Genomic DNA, 21022 nt, shown 5'->3' with positions numbered 1-21022 from the left:
AAGATCATCCTACCAGCGGGTATCGTCATGGAGATGATTTTCGCTCCGCTACAGCATTGCCATAAAACTCACTAGGTGGAGCTCTAAGGTATCAGGTAATTCCTCCCGGGACCTACAGGGAAGATACGCTCAGTGTATCCATGGGAAGACTCAAGCGTGGAATTCGCAACCGCACCTCGGTGTGTTCACACAAAAATGAGAGACTGGAATTAAAATAATAATACCCCTGCCCCACCCCTAAAGGATTAAGGACGAGAATGCCCAAAGCAGAGGTGTAAACATTCAGCAAGCAAACAGCTTTTGCCCTGCGCTCTAGTTATTCCTGTTTTATGAAGGAAAAAGACAGTGGTGTGTACTTTTACTGACCAAGCAGCTGGGCTGAGCAACTTTTCTTGCATTTCTTTCAGGCTTAAAGATATTTAATAGTGGTACTCTCTGGGCAAGCATATTGTACTGAAACTTGTACATTATGGGGGGAGCTTGACAAAAAGAGGCATCTAGGACTACAGTGGGATGTTTGTATTACCTGGATGACAAATGGATGTTGCACGCAAAGGACAGCCTCTCTGGGGAATTAGGTGGAATTAAAACAGAACCCAAAGTAGCAAAGTACTTCAGTACGGGGAGGTGTCCGAAAGAAACAAGTTGTAAAGCGAATAGGGGTGCAAAGTCGTAACGTGGGATGCCTGCAAGCCATTTCAGACCTTTGAAAACAGTCTGAAAGACTTCAGGGACACAAATTTTGCCTCTGAGTTGGGTGCAAAATTCTCATGTTTGGGTTTTAGTCCGAAGGATTTTATCCTTTGGGGTGGTGGTGACAATGACACTTGCAAACACATCTGCAGTGCAGGGCGGGGGGGGGGGGGGGGGGTGGGTTATGACTTCCCTAATGATTTTGGGGAAAACGTCTCACCCAGGCAGGTCACCTGAGGAGCTGTGGCTGCCTCAAGCACAGGAAGGCCTGGAGTGGGAATCAGATGTGTAACTGGCAGGTTGAGAGAGGTAATTCTGTCCCTCTACTCTGCTCTCATGAGACTTCACCTACAGTGCTGCTTTCAGTTCTGGAGTCCTCAGCACACGAAAGACACAGATCTGTTAGAACGAGTCCAGAGGAGGGCCACGAGGATGATCAGAGGGATGGAGCACTTCCCATATGAGGACAGGTTGAGAGAGTTGGTCTTGCTTAGCCTGGAGAAGAGAAGGGTCTGGGGAGACCTTATAGCAGCCTCCCAGTACTGAAAGGGGGCTACAGGAAAGATGGGGAGGGGCTCTTTATCAGGGAGTGCAGGGATGGAAAGGTTTTAAACCGAAAATGGGGGAGACTTAGGTTATATATAAAGAATAAATATTTTCCTGTGAGGGTGGTGAGGCGCTGGCACAGGTTGCCCAGGGAAGTCGTGGATGCCCCATCCCTAGAGATGTCCAAGACCAGGTTGGATGGGGCTTTGAGCAACATGGTCCAGTGGAAGGTGTCCCTGCCCATGGCAGTGGGATTGGAACTGGATGATCTCTATGGTCCTTTGCAACCCAAACCATTCCACGATTCTATGAACAGGAGAAAGCTGGCCAAGGCAGCTTGCTGGAGAGGGCAAAGTGCCTCTGCAGCGAAGCCCTGGTGAAATCCAGCAGCTGGTGATGCCCCGAGGCAAGCGGGACGGCAGCGCTAGGAGTTAGGAGAGGCTAAGAGGAAGGCTGGAGGGAGACGGACAAAAAAAACCCCGAAAGTTTTCTTTTAGTTTGAGCCTAGGAAGGAGGGGGGAATCCATCTCCGCGGTCGTCAAGGAGATGGGGCTGGGCTGGGCGTCCCGCCTGCCTTGGGAGCCCGCGAGGGTGGACCCCTTTCCCCGCCAGGGGCAGGGGCTGCGCCCCCAGAGCCGCCCCGGCCGCGGGGGGCGCCCTCTCGAGGAGGGGGGCGAGCCCGGGGCAGCGCAGCTCCGGCTGGAGCAGCCAGGGGCCCCCGAGGAGGAGCCCGAGGCGGCTCCCTGCATGTCTCCTACCTGCGGGGGGACGGGCGCGGCCACCAGGCGGGCATCGCGCCCGCAAGCGCCGCACGCCGGGAGCGCCTGGCGAGAGGAAAACGCTCAACCACCGGCTGCCCTGGGCGCCGGGGGCTCGGGGCATCCCGGGGGGCAGAGGGACGGCGGGGCATCCCGGGGGGCAGGGGGGCATCCCGGGGTCCAAGGGGCGGCGGAGCATCCCGGGGGGCAGGGGGGCATCCCGGGGTCCAAGGGGCGGCGGAGCATCCCGGGGGGCAGGGGGACACCCCGGGGGGCAGGGGGCGTTGGAGCATCCCGCCCCGCCCCGCGCCCGGCACCGCCCCCGCGGCGGGAGCCCCGGCGAATCAGCGGGGCGCTGTCAGGGCGTCAGCGCCGGCGGCTCCGCGCTGCCGGCCCCGAGCGCGCCCCTTATCACCGGCGGGCACCGGGGATCGCATCGTTATCATGGGCACCGTTTGCTTTCCGCGGCGCTGCTGTTTGCTTCTCGCTCTCGCCTGGGCCGGCAGGCTGGCGGGGGGCAGCGGGGGCGCAGGTAAGCGGGGGCTCCGCCGCGGCCCCGGGGACGCGCTCGCCCGGCCGCTCTCCCCGGTGTGAGGTTGGGGGGGGGGGGGTCGCCGCTCGCCGCCGGCTGTGCCGGGGGGTGGGTTGGGAGTTGCGGTGGGGAGGCGTTTTCTCGCGTGGCCGACGCTGCCGGAGCCGAGGGACGTGTGGAGGGAGAGACTGGGGAGAGAAAGTTACTTTCCTTAAGTGCCTGCGAGGTGAATCCGCGCCGGGTCCCGGCGACCCCGCGGGGGAAGCCTCAGCCGCGGTTACGTTCACAGGTTATAAAAAAACCCAATCGAGCAACACCCCTACCCCACCCCCCCAGCCCTTTCTGCCTAGGAATGTTGCAAGCCCAAGGTAATTTCTTAAAGATGTGTTTACAGTCTCTGAAGTTGTGCTAGAAGAAATCCTCTAAGGTGAAAAGGGGCGGGGGGGGGAGAACGGGAAAATCCCTTTTCCTGAGATACAGGAGTTTAAATGCAACAAAATGAATGAAGTCAGCGTTCAAGTTGTTAAAAGTCCGAGAAATGCAATGCGAGGTCTGGAGCAGAGCAGGGGCTCGTATTTGGTTTTGCCCTTTCATTTGACTCATTGGCATTCACGCCTGACTCCCAAGCATCTTCTGGTCGCTGTGAACTGTCCCCCTTGGCTCAAAGCAGTTTGAATTTTTGACGGCATTATAACGAGTCCAGCTGTCACTTTTGCTGATCTTGATGTGAGATGGGTGCCGGTTTAATGAGTCAAAAGTATGAACCAAAGCATTTTTGTAAACGAAACCTTTTATTTTGTTTGTTTTCATCCCTTTCTGTGCTTGGCTGGATCTGTGTCTGATCGGGGCAACACCCTCGGACCCCCTAAGCTAATTCGTGTAAATTATAGAGCTAGATCTGAACCGGCTCAGCGGTTAAAGTAAACGGATGGACAAGAAAGAAGGGAACAGATTACAGCAGCCCGGCGTTTCTCCAGAAAACACAACGCTCTGCCTTTGGGAAGGGGAAACTGTTCCCCTTTTTCTTTTAAAAAAAAAAAAAAAAAGAACCAAAACCAAACAAAAAACCCCAACAATACTGAGTGCAGGCAATTCCCTCGTAGGAACCCTGAGGTGCCCCGGGGGGCCGTCTTGGGCTGCACCTCTCGGAGAAGTTCTCTGCTGTGTGCCGTGCCACAATATCTGATTATTCTTCCCGCTCTAAATAGCCCCCTCCTGTCCTCAGTGACTTTGAAGGATCCGTGTTTTATCACTGGAGATGGCTCAGTGACCACTTTTGGACAGTTCGCATTAGGATTTCAAGCTAACAATAAAACTGTTTTTCAGTTCAGCCCACTTATTTATTTATTTATTTATTTATTTATTTATTTATTTATTTTATTTTTTGAGTATCTGTTAACCTGACTGGCAAGAAATCAGCGGCTCGTCTCCCCCTGGACGCCCCCCTCCCTCTCCTCTCTCTTCTTCCCACAAACCAAGGGGAGGCTGAGCTCTGTGCAGCCCTGCTCATGGTGACCCGGCTGCTAACCCGCAGCTCCCCTTTCTCCTCCGGGGAGCCCCAGAGGTGGCTCTCGCCTGGAATGGTGAGGAAAGCCGCGGGAGGTGCGGAGTTGGTAGGGGGAGCGCCCCGCATCGCCTCCCGCGGCTGCGGGTGACGGGGAGAGCGGGGGCCAGGGCAGGTTAGACAGGGTTTTAAATGTTCCCATGTTAACAGTCAGTCCTGAATAGGTCGGAGCTCTCTCTCTTTTTTTTTTTTTTCCTTTTTTTGTCCCCTTCTCTTCTTCTATGTTCACTTCATTAACATTCCCACGACTACCGAATCTCGACTCTCTCTTGATCCTCTTCCCTCCCCCCATCCTCTTTAAATCCGGGGGAGAAAACGAATGCCCGTCACTGAAATGTTTGTAAAGGCTTCCTACCCTGAAAACAAGAGGAGCGGTCTGGGTCTCCCCTTTCAGAGCCCGGCTCGCCAGCCCTTACGCCGGGAGGGCTGCTGGGACCTTCTCCTTCTGAATGAGTTTTACTCCAAGTAGATGATGTTATTGCAGGTTGCGCCCTTACCGAATTTCCTATGGTCTTCCATTTATTTATTTTTTTTGCCTCCTAATAAAAAGGATTAATGTGGTTTCGCTGTTCAAATATTTCTTTTTTTTTTTCTCTTTCCCCTGCCGGCATAGTTTATTAAGAAGATCTCTTTGCTATAACATGTTTCTCCCCCTCCTCTTTCATCTTTGTAAATCATTTAAACGCTCTCATGTTTTATTAAGATGTGGGTCTCCAGTACCAGACCTATGCAGCAGATGCTAATTTCTAGTATATCTTACGATTTCCTAACGCAGAAAGAATCGAACCCCTCTAGCCTGGTGAGGTTGTGCTTATCAGTCACTCGAGGAGAATTACGCCTTGGTTGTTCAGTTATTTCACCTTAGATGTTCCCATTTCCAGGATGGCTCTGGGAAGGCAGGACAGCAAACAGGTTCTTCCAGGGGCGCATCTATCCTTGAGGATTTTTGTGTCTCGGGTCTCCTCTCTTATCTGTCCCCTTGGGGGTTGTTCTCTCTTCCAGATGTTGACGAGTGCGCAGAAGCTACGGATGACTGTCACATCGATGCAATTTGCCAAAACACACCGAAATCCTACAAATGCATCTGCAAGCCGGGCTATAAAGGCGAAGGCAAACAATGCGAAGGTAAGGATAGCTCGGCTTCTCTCCTATCTCTCCTCTCCTCCCTCCTCTTATTTGTTTGCTCTTTAAAAGCTTTTGTAAATAGCTGAATTCCTGAAACGATTAATGCAGATTTACAGCTGCTTAACTTCAAATCTCGTTTTTTATTGGCAAGCATCCCCCTGCTGCTTTTGCTAATTGTCCGGCATCACAAACACCGTGTCCGCCGGCATTAATTAAAAAATAATAATAATAAAAAATTTAAAAAAAAAAAAGAGGAGGCGGGGGGGTGGAAGGAGGGGCAGGGAAGGGATGGGGGATGGAAGGGAGCCCTTCCCCACCAAGGCGACTCCCGGGGATGCCTCCTGCCTTCTCTCGCCCCCGGGGCTGCGGGCTGTCCCGGTCGCTCTCCTTGGGTCCCTCTGAGGGACCAGGGAAGCTCGCACCTTCCGCCTGGATAACGTGTGATTTACCGTCACTCTTTTCATCCAGAGAGTGCCTCGTCCCCCCGGGTCCGCTTACGGCAGGTGTTCCGTATCGACTCGAACTGGGCACTGGAGCTTGCTGGCTACTGTATGACACTATGTGTGTGTCATGATGATGTATTTTTAGTCTGTGGAACGCTATTTTAAAAACTATTTCATGTAATAGAATCATGGAATCATAGAATCACTAGGTTGGAAAAGACCTTTGAGATCACCAAGACCAACCATTCCTGTCCCCACCACTAAACCGTATCCCTGAGCACTTCATCTCCTGGTCTTTTAAACAACTCCAGGGATGGTGACTCCACCACCTCCCAGGCAGCCCGCTCCAGTGCTTAATATCCCTTTCAGTGAAGAAATTTTTCCTAATGTCCAATCTGAATATTTCATACTACTGCACTTGCACAGACTTTAAAAAAAATTGTTTTACTTCTGCCTGTCCTTATGTCAATCCTTGCAATTGAAGAAGATGTGGCATGTTTTATTAGGCACTGTGTACCCTCATATTTCAGGTTTTATGAACTCCATCCTATCGAACCTCAGCAAAGAGATTGTTCTCTAGTGATAAGAACTGATATTATAATCATAGCAGAAGGCCTTACAAATAAAAGATGCAAGATTATTAGTTTTTTTCTTAGCAGCTATAAAAATTCTCCTTCCAAATATCTCTCTCTTCTACAGTAGACTGGAACTTTTTCAAAATGTATATAGCCAGTCCATTAAAAAGATTAAAGACCTAGAAATGACTTTGCTGAAGTCTACAAAAATTTGAAACCACATATTATTCTCAATGGACTTGGGAAGTGTTTGTTCAAGTGCCCTCATAAAGCATTTTTGTGGCTTCATATTTTCTGTCTTGGGTTTAAACTGACAGAGACAAATTCCTACTGTCCACCTCTTGGTGCTCTAGCTTCTCTGAGCTGCTGTTCACTTGTAAGGCAGATTTTCTTTTTTTTGCAAACAATAATCATTCAGCACCACTCTTTCCTCTCCTTCATCCCTTGCAGGGAATGAGCTCTGTGCAGAGAAAAGATACTCAAGGCCACAGCTGTGGAGGGGACAGCATTTTCAGAACTGATACTTCTTGTTGTATTGGGTTTCCACATCAAAAGTTTCCTTAAGCTTTAACTATTCATATTTTCACTGTTGATATTTACTTAATAAGTAGACCTGGCTGATATTCGTGCTTATTTAATACACATATTCCTCTCTGCCTGACTTACATTGGCTTAGTAAAAAAAATCAGATGTCTCTGTGGAATGATGTACAGAATGTGGAATTTCTGTGGATGATGTCAAACTCATATCTGACGGAGTTTAGTGTATGACAAGCTTGATAAGTAAAGAAAGCTGAATCAGACTGCAACATATTCTACATGAATGTTAATTGTTCAGTATGAATGAAGTAAATTAATGTAAGATGTCTAAACTGGCTATTTCTATGTGTGATATACAACTTTTTTTACCGTGTTACAGTAACAGTTCTAAAGATTTTTGCATTAGCTTTGTGTCTTAAGTTTATAATTAATATGAAACTTTGGGATACACTGAAAGCTTGAAATATTTTTAGCTTCCTTTCAGAAGCTGATTTGTAATTACTTATGTAGTACCTCTTTATTTTGATTCCAAAGTAGTCTGGAACTGTTTTACTGAAACCCTGTACCTCCAGTAGCAGGCCAATATAATTGTGTTCTTTTTATAAGTGAGTAAAATCAAAACTATGGAGGTGAAGGAAGGGTCATGCAAGTCAGTGGCAGGCCCAAGACCTGCCCTGGGTCTGCTGTTCACATAGAGTGGGTTATTTTGCATCTTGAGATCAGGTATTCAAAATCTACAGAACTAAACAGATGAGCAGTATTGATTGATACTTAATATTCCGTCACAAGACAACACCAGTAATCAGCCATTAAAAGTTATCTTTTAGGATGAAAGTGACTGTGCTTGTAATAACAAAGATGAAATACAACAAACATTTTTTTGTTGTGCCAAAACCAAAGCTGGGACATTGAATGATTCTGGGTCTTTATAACTGAGCTTTCCTAGATAAGCTCTTTGATCACTGAAACTAGTGACCTGTGAGAAAAGGATGTCTTTTGTACAGATAGTCTCTTAAACTAAACTTGTAGCAATCTACCTGTATTACTTCATTTCTAAAGAACATTCATTATAATGTGACTAACTCCTTTATAGTGCAGGCACTCATATACAGCCAGATTTTATTAAACAAGGAGGATTGCAATTTATATAGTGCAGTAACCTTAAAGAAATTATACTATGTGGTCAAATTTATTCTAATAAATTTTAGTCAGCTGCCAGTTTAGGTATACTGAGGCATTGTACAGAAACGTGTGCGTTTTAACTTACTTTAAACATCAGTCTTAAATATTGGTTTCCTTCACTTATAATATTTTCATGTAGAAAGGGATAGAGTATGAGAACGAACATGATTTGGATGATTCTTAAGTTTTACAAAAGCAGTAGAGCATGTATTTGTACAAATATGTCCAGCATCTGAATATGTATTTTGTGAACTCTTGTGTATTTATTTAGAGATTTTTATTCAAAGAAAAGGAATAGTTTTAAAAATGGGATCTTTAGTCTAATGCAGGAAATGTGGAGCCCAGCTACTTGTGCAGGATTTTTTGCGTATTTTTCTGCTCTGACCTAAAGGGCGGAGAGAAATACATACGACAGAAGAATTCCTTAGAGGGCTTGTGGAGAGGTCTAGCAGCGTTTATACTGAAATGAAACATTTTCTTGACAGTCTGTTAAATTCCTTTAGCAGGGGACTTTTCTGAACTTTGCTTTTCTCCCCAAATGGCTTTTGGACAGGGTTTCTCTGCAGTTTCTGAGGATTAGGGATGACTTCCCAGTTTGCAGATCTACCCTACCTTTTTTCTTTCTTCTTTTTTTTTTTTTTCTGGGTAGCCTTCTCACCTGAACCAGCTGACCTACTTCTTCCACAGTTTTTTTTCTCCAGACAGAAGAGTTGATCCTTTTCCTGCTTCCCTCTGTAGATTTCAATCTACATTTTTTTGACCAGCTATCCACTATGCTTTGTCAAGCCATATAGTCAGCATTGCCATGATGATATTTCTTTGTATCACATAATATAGCAATACCCATTGACTGCAAATTCTCTAGATGGCTTTTTTTCATGGGACAGAATAATGTATCCAACCCAGGTAATGTTTGAAAAAAATATTTGCTTTCAATTGTCCATTTCTATTCAACATACAAAATTTATTAATTGATAACTGATTCAGTTGTCCTAGTGGATTTACTATTACCCAGGAAATCTTGTGTTCTTAGTCAGTATCTCAAATGCAGAAGCCTACATTCAGCCGCAAGAACGCTCTTAAATGCTCCCTAGGTCTTTGTCCTTACCTTCTCTACCTTGACTTTTTTCTTCTTTCCGAAGGTTTATATATCAATAAAATTGTTAGCTGGAAAATTGTGTCAAATCAATGGAAATTCCAGAGGGTTTAAAAGGATTCAAGTCCTGCAATTCCATAGGCCTCGACAGGGCCTCCTTTGTCCTTGATGCCAGTGCTGGACGTTTGTTGTTGTAGGGTGCTCTGTCACTGAACAGTTTCTGAAGGGGTTTAGCTCTAAACCCTAGTTAATTTAAAACTAGTTATTTTTTTTCTTGCCCATTTTACTTTTCATGCTATCCAAACCATTATGCCATTGATGATTAAAATACCCTGCATAAGTTCTGGTTGATGTTTATCTGTGTCCATTTTATATCCAGTTAGTGTGTTAACTTTATTCTATATTTTAACTTTCTTTTCCCTCAGCCTACTGTTTATCCCCAGTGTGACTGTGATTTCAGTGAGTTGCCCTCGCTACAGTTTCTTTTTCTTTTGAATATATTATGCGTAGGATTCTTTCCCTACAGTATGCATAGGATGTGATTGGGTAGATGTGATTTTTCCTTAACAGATATTCATTGGGAGCTGTTGCTTCTGGGTTCCAAAACCCTGCTCTGAGCTTTTCCATATTGAATGAGATTTACATCTGCGCATTTTCTTCTACTATCTTTCATAGTATTTGCATAACAGTTTTTCCACTCATTGCTCTCATACAGTTGTTGTCATGTTTCTTCAACTCTTTGTACCGAAGAGAAATGCTTGCAACTTTCAGGAGTACTGTTTTTTCTTTTTAATTCTGGCTGTGAAACTTCATCATGTTGTTGAAGTACTTCTGGCTGAGGGCAGCATGCATGTGCCATGGCGAGGTATCTTGGTAGAGCCTACCTTGGGACAGTGATTTTCAGGTTTCCATTTGTGTTGGGAATTTGTGCTATCAGTGGCAGATCTGCTTGACTGCTGTTTGAGTTGGCCTGTGCAGTTCTAGTGTTGTAAGATTGTTGTATGTTGAGGTGCTTGCAGTCCATTTCCTAATATAAGTAATTATTCCAGGAAAACAGGCAGGTGGTCTCAATATACTGCAAAAGGGGCTGTTATTGTTGATCATCGCCAGTGACAGTACCTCATTTGGTTTAAGCATGATACAATCTCAAACTAAGATAAACTATTCCTGCCTCTGTCACAGCTATACTCAGCATCACGGCAGGTTATATTCTGCATATGTCCATTTAGAAAAACAGACTAATAGTCCTTTCTGAACCCCAGTGCTCATCTAAGGGCTGCTTAGCTGAAGGATGCTTCTGAAAATTGTACCTCCTAATCTGAGGTTCATATCCTGCTCATCGCAATGTCTATCATAGTTCCTAACATTTGTTTGTGTACAGTGGACAGAAATACACAATACAGTATCTGGAGAAATACTTGCACTGATATACATAGATTTTGTCATTTCCATTGACGTTCTGTGACACCTGGCTTTATTTCTGACATGATCTGCTGGTGGAAACAGAAAAGCATAGAATATTGTAGAGATCATCTCTAAACTGATAAACCCTCTTCTGAACAAGAAATTCTTTTTTTTTTTTGAAACAACAAGGTAATGAATTTCTTACTTTCACAAATGGTTGAGGCTTTTGTGATAGCATATGCAATACTGTCTTCATGCTGCAAGTGTAATAATGTCCCTAAGCCAAAATTTAAACTATTTACAGTGTTTGCAGCAATGCACTAACAAATAAAATTATAGCTTATTGCATTTACAGCGAATCAGAAATGGAAGAACACTCATTATCATCTTCCATAATTTTGTGTGTGTGAGTCCAAGTTTCATCTTATACCTGTTTGTAAGATCTGCTTTTAAAGGATTTCAAACAAATCTTAGTAATTGGAAAAACATATAGAAAATTAGTGTCCTAATCCCTCCCATTCGAATAATAATGATTGTGGCTTGACTTAATATTCTTAGAATTTTAATCTTGTCCACATGTTTTATCTTTTTCTTATGAAGCTGGTTTTTAATTGGTTTTTAATTTTACTGTAATCTTTCAAATACCTGTCATGTTCTTCTCATGCTCTTCAAAAATAAATCCAAATATTGTGACAGGGTTGCTCAGAATCAGTCAACCTGAAAAGAGCACAGGACATTTCAGAGTTCTTATTTCCCAGTTCCTGGTCCAGTGTCTCACACTGAATCCTCCTCTTATTTGCTGGGTTAAGTAAGTATGAGGCTTCTGGATGTCTTTTAAAAGGAACAATGATCTCATTTCTTTTAAGAGCTCCATGTTCTTCTGTCAATCCACTCACCACTTCTTTCTTAAGTGGACCATCTTTATCAGTGATATCTTGTGAGAGTAAATGAAAGCTGTTGGCTGTCCTTTGGTTTCTGAAACTTGAGCATCTTGATGCTTGCACAACTCTAGTGGTCTCAGGCTTGTGCTGTCTGCCTGTCTTACTGCTGAACAGCACTGAACAAGGCAGCTTAAGTGACTTCTTCCTGATTGATGATTCTTCTAATTGCAATCGAAGGTGTATTCATTCTCTCAAGGAAGGGTCATCCTCTGGGATCTTGCAAATATTGACTCATTTCAGGCTGAATATTACCACTACATACATTGTCTTGCTATTATTGCTTGCAAGAAGGTGCTCTGGGAAGCTGGTTTGGTCAAATCCACTAATAATATCTACTGATAATACCCCACTACTTATATGTCAGGGGAACAATGAATTTTTCTGACTAGCTCTGTGTTGCTATGTTGAAGATTTGGGGTTTTGTTGTCCTGTTGGCTTGCACCAGCCCATCTGAGCACAGAGGAAGATATACTCTGCCACCTCCCAATTTTGTGGTGTTATTCATTTCCTGGTCAAACCTTCTTTCCCAGTTTTATTCACATGGATTATAGCTATGTTCTGGGTGAGACATTCTGCTGCTTACGCTGAAAGCATCTTCCAGAATGAAGCAGCGCATGTTGTCAAAAAATGGGGGATGGAGGAGAGAATATAAACTGGCTACTTCGGTTTGAGCTACTAACTACATTTTCTTTTTTCCCCTCTCTGTAAATCCTGTTCATTTGATTGGGCAACTTGATGCATCCTTTTTGGTTTATGCTGATAGAAGTCTTTCCTAGAATCCAATTTGGAAGCCTCCTATATCTGTGCTTTTTCTTTTCTTTCCTTTTTTTTTTTTTTTAATATTTGCAAGAACACTCTGCAATAAAACAGAGCTTTATTACAGTCTAAGTGAGTTGACAGCTTATGAGAACTTTTTTTTTCTCCTTCATGCTTCTTCTATTATTTGAATAGGGGTTTTTATTTTGGCCAAGGTTGACCCTTGTTTTTATTTATGTATCTATTTCTTTGTTTATTTCAGATTGCTCTATTTTTCAGACTTTGTTGAGCAGTTTATCCGATAAAACCAAAATATGCCTTAGCTGTGGTGACATGACCCATTTAACTGCTCACAGTGCCATCAGTCCCCTTGTGTCACGCACCTTTTTGTTTTCTCCTCTCCCTTTTCCTCCCTACCTCTCCAAGCTACTTTCTGGCAGCCCGGAATACTGCTTCAGTGAACAGCTCCCCCGGTGGTCCACTTTGGAAATCTTCCATTTTTACTTCGGAAAAGACTGTTTGCTCCTCCCCACCCCCACCCCTGAAATGCTTCTTAGATACAAATATCACTGTATTTTGCATAAACAAATACCATACTACTAGAAATATGCCCTCATTCTTCAGCAGTCTAGAAAAAAAAAAATGTTTTTTTCCAAGGATACTTCCCTAAATAGTTGATAAGCTCCCTGTCTGCTGGATGGTCTGTGGGTACTCTGGGAACTTATAAATATATGTAAAATTTCATCAATCTCAGGATGTTAAGCTGCAGAACCCAGAGTAGTCTCCTGTGGTGATGTAAACTTGGTATTTAAAAGGAACTTCTGCTTTCCCCCAAATATACAGCGTAAATTTTCTACCAGGGAATTATAACAAAATGAAGGAGCATAAATAGAAGGCATTAAGCTCTGTATGTAAGATTCTGTACTTCTTTTGTCTTCATCTTTTTGTCAGACATTGCCCAGGTTTCCAATTTGTCACCTTCACTTCTGGTGCAGTGCCCTTTACTTGCAGTCTTTGTTATCTTGTCATGTATATTCTGTTACTCAGCTGTCTCTTAACCTTGTAATTTACCTATGTTTCTTTTGTCCTATTCTAGTGTGTTTTCAGCTGCTTCTTTTTTATTTTATTCAGTTTTCCTTCCCTTCGGAGTGTCTTCTTGCAATTACAGCAGTATTATTCTGAGAGCCAGTGTCCCACAGCAAGACCTCTGGGACTAGAGAGCTGGTAGCTGCAAGCTCTGAGGACCCCTTACTGGTTCTTCCCCTTGAATTCTGCCTTCAAGTCAAAACAGCTTGCACCAGCTCTGAGTTTTCCCTTTCTCGTCCTTTTCCTCCACCTCTTTCCTGACCCCCACCACCAGTTCAGAGTTCACCTGTCCCTCAGCACATTCCCTTTGTGTGGGTCTTTGCCATTGTTTGTCAGCTCCCATTTGATTATGGGGACGTGTCTCCATGATGAACACACTTCCTAAATATACATTCTTGTTTCTGAGGCTGAACATAAGGTGATGCATGATGTGGTCAGAGAGCTACTGGTTAGGTGATGGCAGAGGAGTTGGGGAATGTGACTTCCCTAAATCTTGCTCACTTGAACTCCACTGATGTGGCTTTTGTCTACTCTGCATTCCAGCCAGGTGGCATCTATTCTGATGCTGTTAGGACACTGTGGAGATAATGGGAATCATGGTTGGTGGATACAGACTCTGTACTTGTGGAACAGGATGGTGGGTAGTCTCGATACCCATGGTATTAGTCCAACCCCATTCAAGACCGGGATAGCTGGGAGCCTTAACTACAGAGCAAGTTTGTCCAACCCCATTCAAGACCAGGATAGCTGGGAGCCTTAACTACAGAGCAAGTCTGACCAAGCCTCAGGTAGCCCTGGGATGGAGGATATATGGCAGGAAGTTGTAGGAAAAGTGGGTGTACTGTCTGGTTGGTAAAAGGAGTAATACTCTGCTTCCTCAGCACACTGATTTAGGAAGTTCCTGTTTGCTTGATCATGATTTTTTTTGCACAGGGCCAGTTGGAGTGAGGTTATATTGTGAAATAATCCTCCCTAAAGTAAAAGAAGAAACAAAGGATTACAGCATGGCTCTATAAACTGTTCTGCACTGAAAAGGCAATGAACTGGTGTATGAGGCTGAAACAAATGGCAGGGATAAGGTGGTTGTGGACAATGTGAATAGATTTCCTAATCTGCCATAGTTTCTGGAGCCATTGTGTTGTGAAACTACAGCCTAAGGCTGAAAAAGACATTAACCGAGAAGGACATTTTGTAAACTTAAACTTTAGCTGCCTAAATTTCAGTAGATGCCTGCTGAACTCATATATTTATTTGATTATTGGGGGGGCGTGTATGAATTTTTAAATGGCCATGTTATGTTTGGTGAGTTTTCTCTGTAATTTGACCAGCTTTTTCTGTCCCAAGAAGTCTACTGAAAGGTAATTCCCCACCTCCTTAAAGGAAATAAAATCTGAGAGTATTAGATCTATTCAAATAATTGCGGGAGATTTTTTTGAGCATAGTAGAGTAGTGTATTTTCCATGTAGTCACTTTGGAATACAGCAAACATTTTTTTTTAGTATGTGTGTATTTGCATTAAATTTCAGCTGAAAAAAAACCCCATGTTTTAAAGCAGACAGATTACATGAAAAATTCTAGCCCATACATAAATATTTGGCAAAGTTAAAAGAAACTGAAGATAAGGTCTGACAGACCCCCTTGAAATTTCAAGATTTGTCTACACATTTAAGATGCTCAGTAAAAGGAGTTTGAATGGTTGTTTTTTTCAAATGACTTGATTAATCGGAGTTATTGAGCATGTGTTTATTCTTAGGAAGCTGTTACACTTTAAAGTGCTTCTGTTTAAAATCTTTATTAAATTTAAGATATTGATGTATTTTACTTTACATCTAAGGAGATTATGGTTTCAGAATGGAAGAATTTTTCTATTACAGTTCTCTCAAAAGCTTTAAAAATGAAAACAATACCCTCAAATTTTTTATAGTATGATCAACTGTTCCAGTTGAGTAGGAAACAAACTTTTGTGGTATGGATAAAATCCAAGGTGTTGGCACTTAAGTTTTATGTTAACAATCACTTCTAAACCTATATAAAATGATTTCTCCTCTCTATGCTTCTGGCACTTGAAATTGCATTCATTTTTCTACAATAGCTTGTTGACATAATTTATTTGGAGTTAATACAAAAGTTTCCAAACCAGCGCTTTCACTGGACTTTGTTGAATAAAGGGAGTGCTTATATGTCTGTGAATACCTGTAAGTGCTTACATCCCTTCAGAAAACCTTTATTCTAGTGTGTCATTACAGATTATTTAAGTATCCCAAGGAATTCCAACTCATACATTAGCATAGCCTGTATCTGAGTAGCACAGAGTTACTAGAATATGTCCCTGTAGTGCTTATCCTGAATGGCTTTTAGTCATTACCATTAATGCTGATGTTTTGATCAGACACTGTTTTTAAGACAAGTGGTTTGGTGATCTGTATGGAAGGTAACAGGCAGTTGCTGTAGCCTCCTCCGCAATGGGAAGACAATATCAATTCTTGTCCTGAGTAAGAAGTACATGATAAAATTGCTTAACTTAGCAAGAGGCTGGACTCAAGGGACAGAGGCCCGAAAGAGATGCTTTCTGGAAAGACTAGCACGTTTCTGTTAATGTGCCATTCATTGAGGAAAGTTCCAGTGTTTGTAACTTTGAAGCCAGTGAATAATTCTGTTTGAACACAGCATATCCTACAGGCCTTAATGAAAAGGACAGCCTGGTTTCTTGATCCCATTATCTGATTTATATGGGAAGATATGTATGCTCATGGAGGGGTCCTGAAGAGTCCAGAAGATGCATGAGAGGTTTGCCGTTTGGGTGTTAGAGTTTCAGAGAGTCCTGCTGGTGAATGGTGCTCTTACAGCTGGGCAGGGGTACACATGGGTGTGTATCTTGCCCTCAAAATACCAGTCTCGGGCTTGCTCAGGTGATTATGCATGACCTTGCTAAAATATTCTAATCTCAAAAATAAGACCAAGCACGAAGTATTTCAGTCTTTGAAGAAGCTGTAAAAATGGGAAGTATAAGGTGAGGTGGGAATGCTTTGAAAGGCAGTTTATGTTAAGTAACACAAAGAGTGGGGTACTTCTGCTTTTTGGCTGTCAGAAGTACAGCTCAACATATGCACTCAAGACCACCATGCCAAGTGTCAACACAACTATCAAAAGGGGGAAATACACTACTAGGAAATTTACTACGTATTTTTATTTCTGAATTGTATAAAATTAAGGGACAAAAGCCATAATAGAATCAAAATTTATACTATTTTTACAACATTACAGAATCTGCATTTTATTTTTTAAAGTATCCACAGTAAGCTGTAACATATAAACATACAACAATGTTATGTTCCACTGGAAATCTAGTTTACCAATGGATTCTTCTTTAGTAAAATTTATGATCAACAAGGAACTGTAAAACTTAAAGGAAATACATGTCTTCTGGTCTGAATTAGTCACTGGCATAGTCTTTCCTATTATATTAATTGAAGCAGAGGGGAGTGCTTTAAATGCTTCAACCCATTTAACCTTAATTGCTCAGTTTAATAGACATTTGCTAACTAAAGGAACCAAATTATAGCTTGAATTAGGCCTTGCTAATCTTAATTAAAAGCTCTGCTTTATAATCAGAAGCAGCCTATGTTTAAAACAGTAAGCCTTTCTTAAATGGCTTATTTTAAAGCGCCAAGGCCCTTTTGGTAATAATTGTTTCGACTGAATATGGGTAACCATTATTCTCCTTATATTGCATTTAATTAAAAGTATCTCCTCCATGTGGTTTTGTGCCTTCTGCTGGCTGTAAAATTGTTTGACTGATGGGGGGTGGGATTACTTTACTTTTCCTGTGGTAATTTGGAAACATGTTGCTGCCCTTTGTTTTAAAAGTTTTCTGGGGTCACAAGTTAGAAAATTAACATGTGAATTAATACAAATGCCAGCTTCCTGCATTTCTCTATCCTCAAGTGAATGCTTGTCAGTCACTTCAATTAATTGGTGTAGTAGACATATAATTACAACCATTAATAATACATCCTATCATTCATTTAGTTGAAGATTTTAATTGTGCACAGACAGTTGATTATGGGCTTAACATTGCACTCCTTCCTGAGACCTAACTTCCAGTAAAATTAAAATGCTTTATATCGGAAGAGAAGCCCTGGCACTATCTACTGAGCATTTGGAATACGGGTAGAGGTTCTCTTAATTTCAGGGGTATCTGAAGGGGACAAAGGGTGGATTTAGTCTGTCCAAATGGATCTCAGTAGTACACTTAAGTGGTTCACCTTGCTTTCCCTTTGTAGTTGATGGAGAGAAATAGGAATTTCCTTACTGCAGTTCACCCTGTATTAATGGTGACAAAAATAGGTCAGATAAATCATGTCTTGAAAATAACAGTCTCTTTTTTAACACAGATGTGGACATCTACAGTGTAGGCGTATGAAGCTGGATGCAGTGTATCTGGACCAAACATCCTGCAGCTGTGAGGTTCAAAGTCCATTGGAGTTAAGGGACAATATGCTCTGTACTTAATTGTGCTTTGAATTTAACCAGGACAGGGAATTTTTAAACTGCAGTGTTATCATTTGATCATTATGAAATTCATTCTCCCAGCCTCAGTTTTACGTTATTTTATAATTTAATTAAAAATAGACTCCCACCTCTCCAGCTCAGGCATATAGTAAAAAAACCAAAACAAATACTCCACAACTTTATTTTAGGGAACAAATGGGTTATTTTTAAAATTATGTTTCTCAGTACTGATAGACCGAGTGATCGTATGTTTGTTTAAATTACATTGCTTTGAATTCCAGTAGCTGAGTTGTCTGCTTGCATAAGCTAAATGCAAATTAGGAGTCCTTTACAGTAAACACAAACACCTTTATGTGCACTTACAAGTAACTTTTAAGAAAAGTCACTTGTGTCTGTACAGAGATCTTCTTGAATGTCAGTCTCGTTTGCTTAGTTATCAGAACTTTATAACACCCCTCAAGTATTTTTTGGTTTTTCTCCTTATTGTCCAGTTTGTTGTATGTTCTGTGCTGATGGAGTATTCAAAGATTGTTAACTTATACCTGTTACAGGGAGATAAAATCAGGGCTTTTCACAATGGATTTAAAGAACTCTGGTCTCTACCCATGCCATATAGCTATATGTATTTATCTTTTAGTATCAAAAGTGTGTAAGTAGGCCAGACAGATTTTTGATCAAAGATCTGGCTGGCTTGATGTGCAGTCTCTGACTGTGGCAAAGAGTGGATGCTTAGGATAGATTACAAAGAACAGGGCACGGAAGAATGTAGCTAGAGGTTTAGAGACTTCTTGAGCCAGCATTTCATTTCAATCACTGTGTCAAATGACATCTTCAGAATAGAATTGCAAAATTAGTATGTTTGCTTCTTACAGGTGTTCTGCAAAACTCACAGCTGGTAGGGAAGTAATTCGCCATGCTCAGTATATGGGAAAAGAATTGCATAAGATAGGTAGTCATATACAACTGTCCCTTTTCAGCCTCCCATCTACTCTTGTTTACCGAAAGTTTCACTTCATATTTCTCTATGTGGCCAAACCTTACAAAATGAGGTATTTATTTTTGGATTGCCAACTAACATCTTCAGAATGGACTGGCCTTCCCACTTTTCTGAATATGAGACTTTGTTAAGCAGAGACTCAAGTAAGTGTGAAAAATGAGTAGGTACTTTGAAAAGCTTGATCTGGATGTTTAACCTATCTTTAGAGGGTTACAGGGTTAAAGCAGGTGCTCTGGGTAGACGCACGTAACCCTATTATTACATTTTTGAGCCTTTTACTGCAGGTGAAGACTTGTATTAACCATCGTTGAGTTAGCCTTTGTGCCCTGTTTTCAATGGATAACCAAGGATGCATTCTCTCCTGGACTGCTATTTGTATGTCTTAGAAATACTGTGAATATACACCGGATATAATCTTAAAAGAGGGATTTTCTAGAAGGACAGGAAGGAGGAAGGAGATACATGGGGAATTCATAAAGAAAATGTCAAAAAGCGACTTCTCTAGTCTGTAGTTTTATATCAGATGTACTGTCCAATTTAAAAAAAAACACAAACTCTACATTGAGTTGTTAATCAAGTCTTTAGTCAAGAGATTGCTGCATTCTGCTTATCTGTGTATAATAAAATGGCATTGCTGGAAAATACATGTCATGACAAATCATCTAAATGAGAGTATTGGGAATAACTCTACAGGACTAAACAAGTATTTATATAAACTTATCCACTTTTATCATTCTGCTCTTGGGGAGGAGGGTACAATTAGACTGCTTGGCTTTCTATGGTATGCACTCTCAAATGCATGTTATTTGAATACTGCACAGAAGTTGTGTTCCTTCTTTGTTTCTTTCTACTAACTTCCTCTCCAACATATCAAACAAATTTAGTTATGTAAAATTACAAAAGGAAAATTTCCAGGCTATGAATATGAGCTCTCTTCAATTTTCAGCAAACATCCATGTTACTATTTCCATCTTCTTTCACTGAAGTGCATTAGTGGTGCTGGAAGCTGTGATTGCTTTCTAGTACAGAATATTTGAATGCTGGAGCAGAAATGTCTAATTTCTTGGCAAAGCCAGTTGATTGTATCTGTTCGCTCTGTCTTTTTTTCTTGTCTAAACATCAGCTGTGAGAACAGCTTATAATTGAAAATATTTGATGATTCACAGGTCAGCAATGGTGTTTTTCATGACTGAATTTTAAATTTCATCCTTACGGCTTTTTCTGGATTTTCCTCACTATAAAATAGATGTTTGTACTGCCTACTGTGCCCTCATCTAACCCTCACCCTGCCTGCCAGGCACAGGAGAGTGTGTAACTTCATTAGTCCCTGTTCAGAAAGCCCCTGCTCTGGCTTGCTTCTCTGCTGGCCCAAGAGTCAAGGCAATTTGAAGAGTCTGTAGAAGGTAACAATGAAAAAGCTGATGGGTTCCATGCTGGTGTTCATTGTCTTTAGATCTGTGTCTCTGTTGGACAACCGTTACACATCCACAGGTCAAAAAGCAAAGGCTACTTACCACTAGTTTTCAGATTTTCTCTAATATTATTTACTTCTGGTGATAATCGAGCTCCGCCTCATAAGACCAATTTCTGTGTGGCTTTTCAGAAGACTAAGGAGAGCCTACATCATAACTGATGAACTTTCTGTGAATAAAAGTTTAAAATTGTCAGCATGTAACAGGAGGGCATGGGTCTCCATTTCAGAAATAAAAAACTGGAATCCAAAAATTACATTAATGTAATACTTGTTTGAAAATAAAACCCTTTTGCATTGTTCTACTGCCACAGCATCCAGGGCTTCTTGTTGATAGTGGCCAGGGCCATGTTTTCAAAAAATGAAAAATGTTTAGTCTGTACACACAAACAAAATTGCACAGCAAATACTTTATACAGTGTGGAGACAGGACTGCTGTTAAGAAGCTGAGAGGCTGTGCCACAATTCTGAGTTGTGCAGCAAAATTGCCAGACATTTTGGCATCTTGAAAATAATTCCACATTTCTTGATTGTACAGTTCCCAAATCCACAGGCTTCTGATTGAGACAGTTGTTAGAGGTGTAAACCGTTTCAGACCATTGCTTTATATGCACTCGCCGTTAGTGTATTATCTTGATTATCACAGGTGCAATAAGACCTAACTTACTAAATGTTGAGATTCTGAAACAGAATTCTGTGACAAGTTAGATTTGTTAGTAGAGAAACAAAATGTGACTTAATAATCTTCAATTCTTGCACAGTAACAAAATCTGTAGCCTAGTAACTTCTTTACCTCCTATGC

At 41.9% G+C, this 21022-nt stretch overlaps 2 protein-coding genes across 6 annotated transcripts in view; one reads left to right on the top strand and one right to left on the bottom strand.

Moving 5' to 3' along the window:
* LOC138724325 (patatin-like phospholipase domain-containing protein 2) overlaps positions 1 to 21022 on the bottom strand; it is a 520777-nt gene that overhangs the window by 355017 nt on the left and 144738 nt on the right. The window lies entirely within an intron of this gene.
* SCUBE1 (signal peptide, CUB domain and EGF like domain containing 1) overlaps positions 2314 to 21022 on the top strand; it is a 222042-nt gene continuing 203333 nt past the window's right edge. For 4 of the 5 annotated variants that reach the window (XM_069863916.1, XM_069863906.1, XM_069863897.1 and 1 more), the window contains exons 1-2: positions 2314 to 2529; positions 5096 to 5218. In XM_069863916.1, coding sequence (XP_069720017.1) covers positions 2442 to 2529; positions 5096 to 5218 — 211 coding nt within the window. In that variant the 5' untranslated portion in view covers positions 2314 to 2441. The remainder of the gene's footprint in view (positions 2530 to 5095; positions 5219 to 21022) is intronic. The other variant, XM_069863888.1, reaches the window with a different exon arrangement.

This window comes from Phaenicophaeus curvirostris, chromosome 1 (genome assembly GCF_032191515.1).
Source record: "Phaenicophaeus curvirostris isolate KB17595 chromosome 1, BPBGC_Pcur_1.0, whole genome shotgun sequence".
In the NCBI taxonomy this organism is placed as follows: Eukaryota; Metazoa; Chordata; class Aves; order Cuculiformes; family Cuculidae; genus Phaenicophaeus; species Phaenicophaeus curvirostris.
Note: the sequence above shows the minus strand (reverse complement) of the source record. Positions and strands in the feature narration are given on the sequence as shown.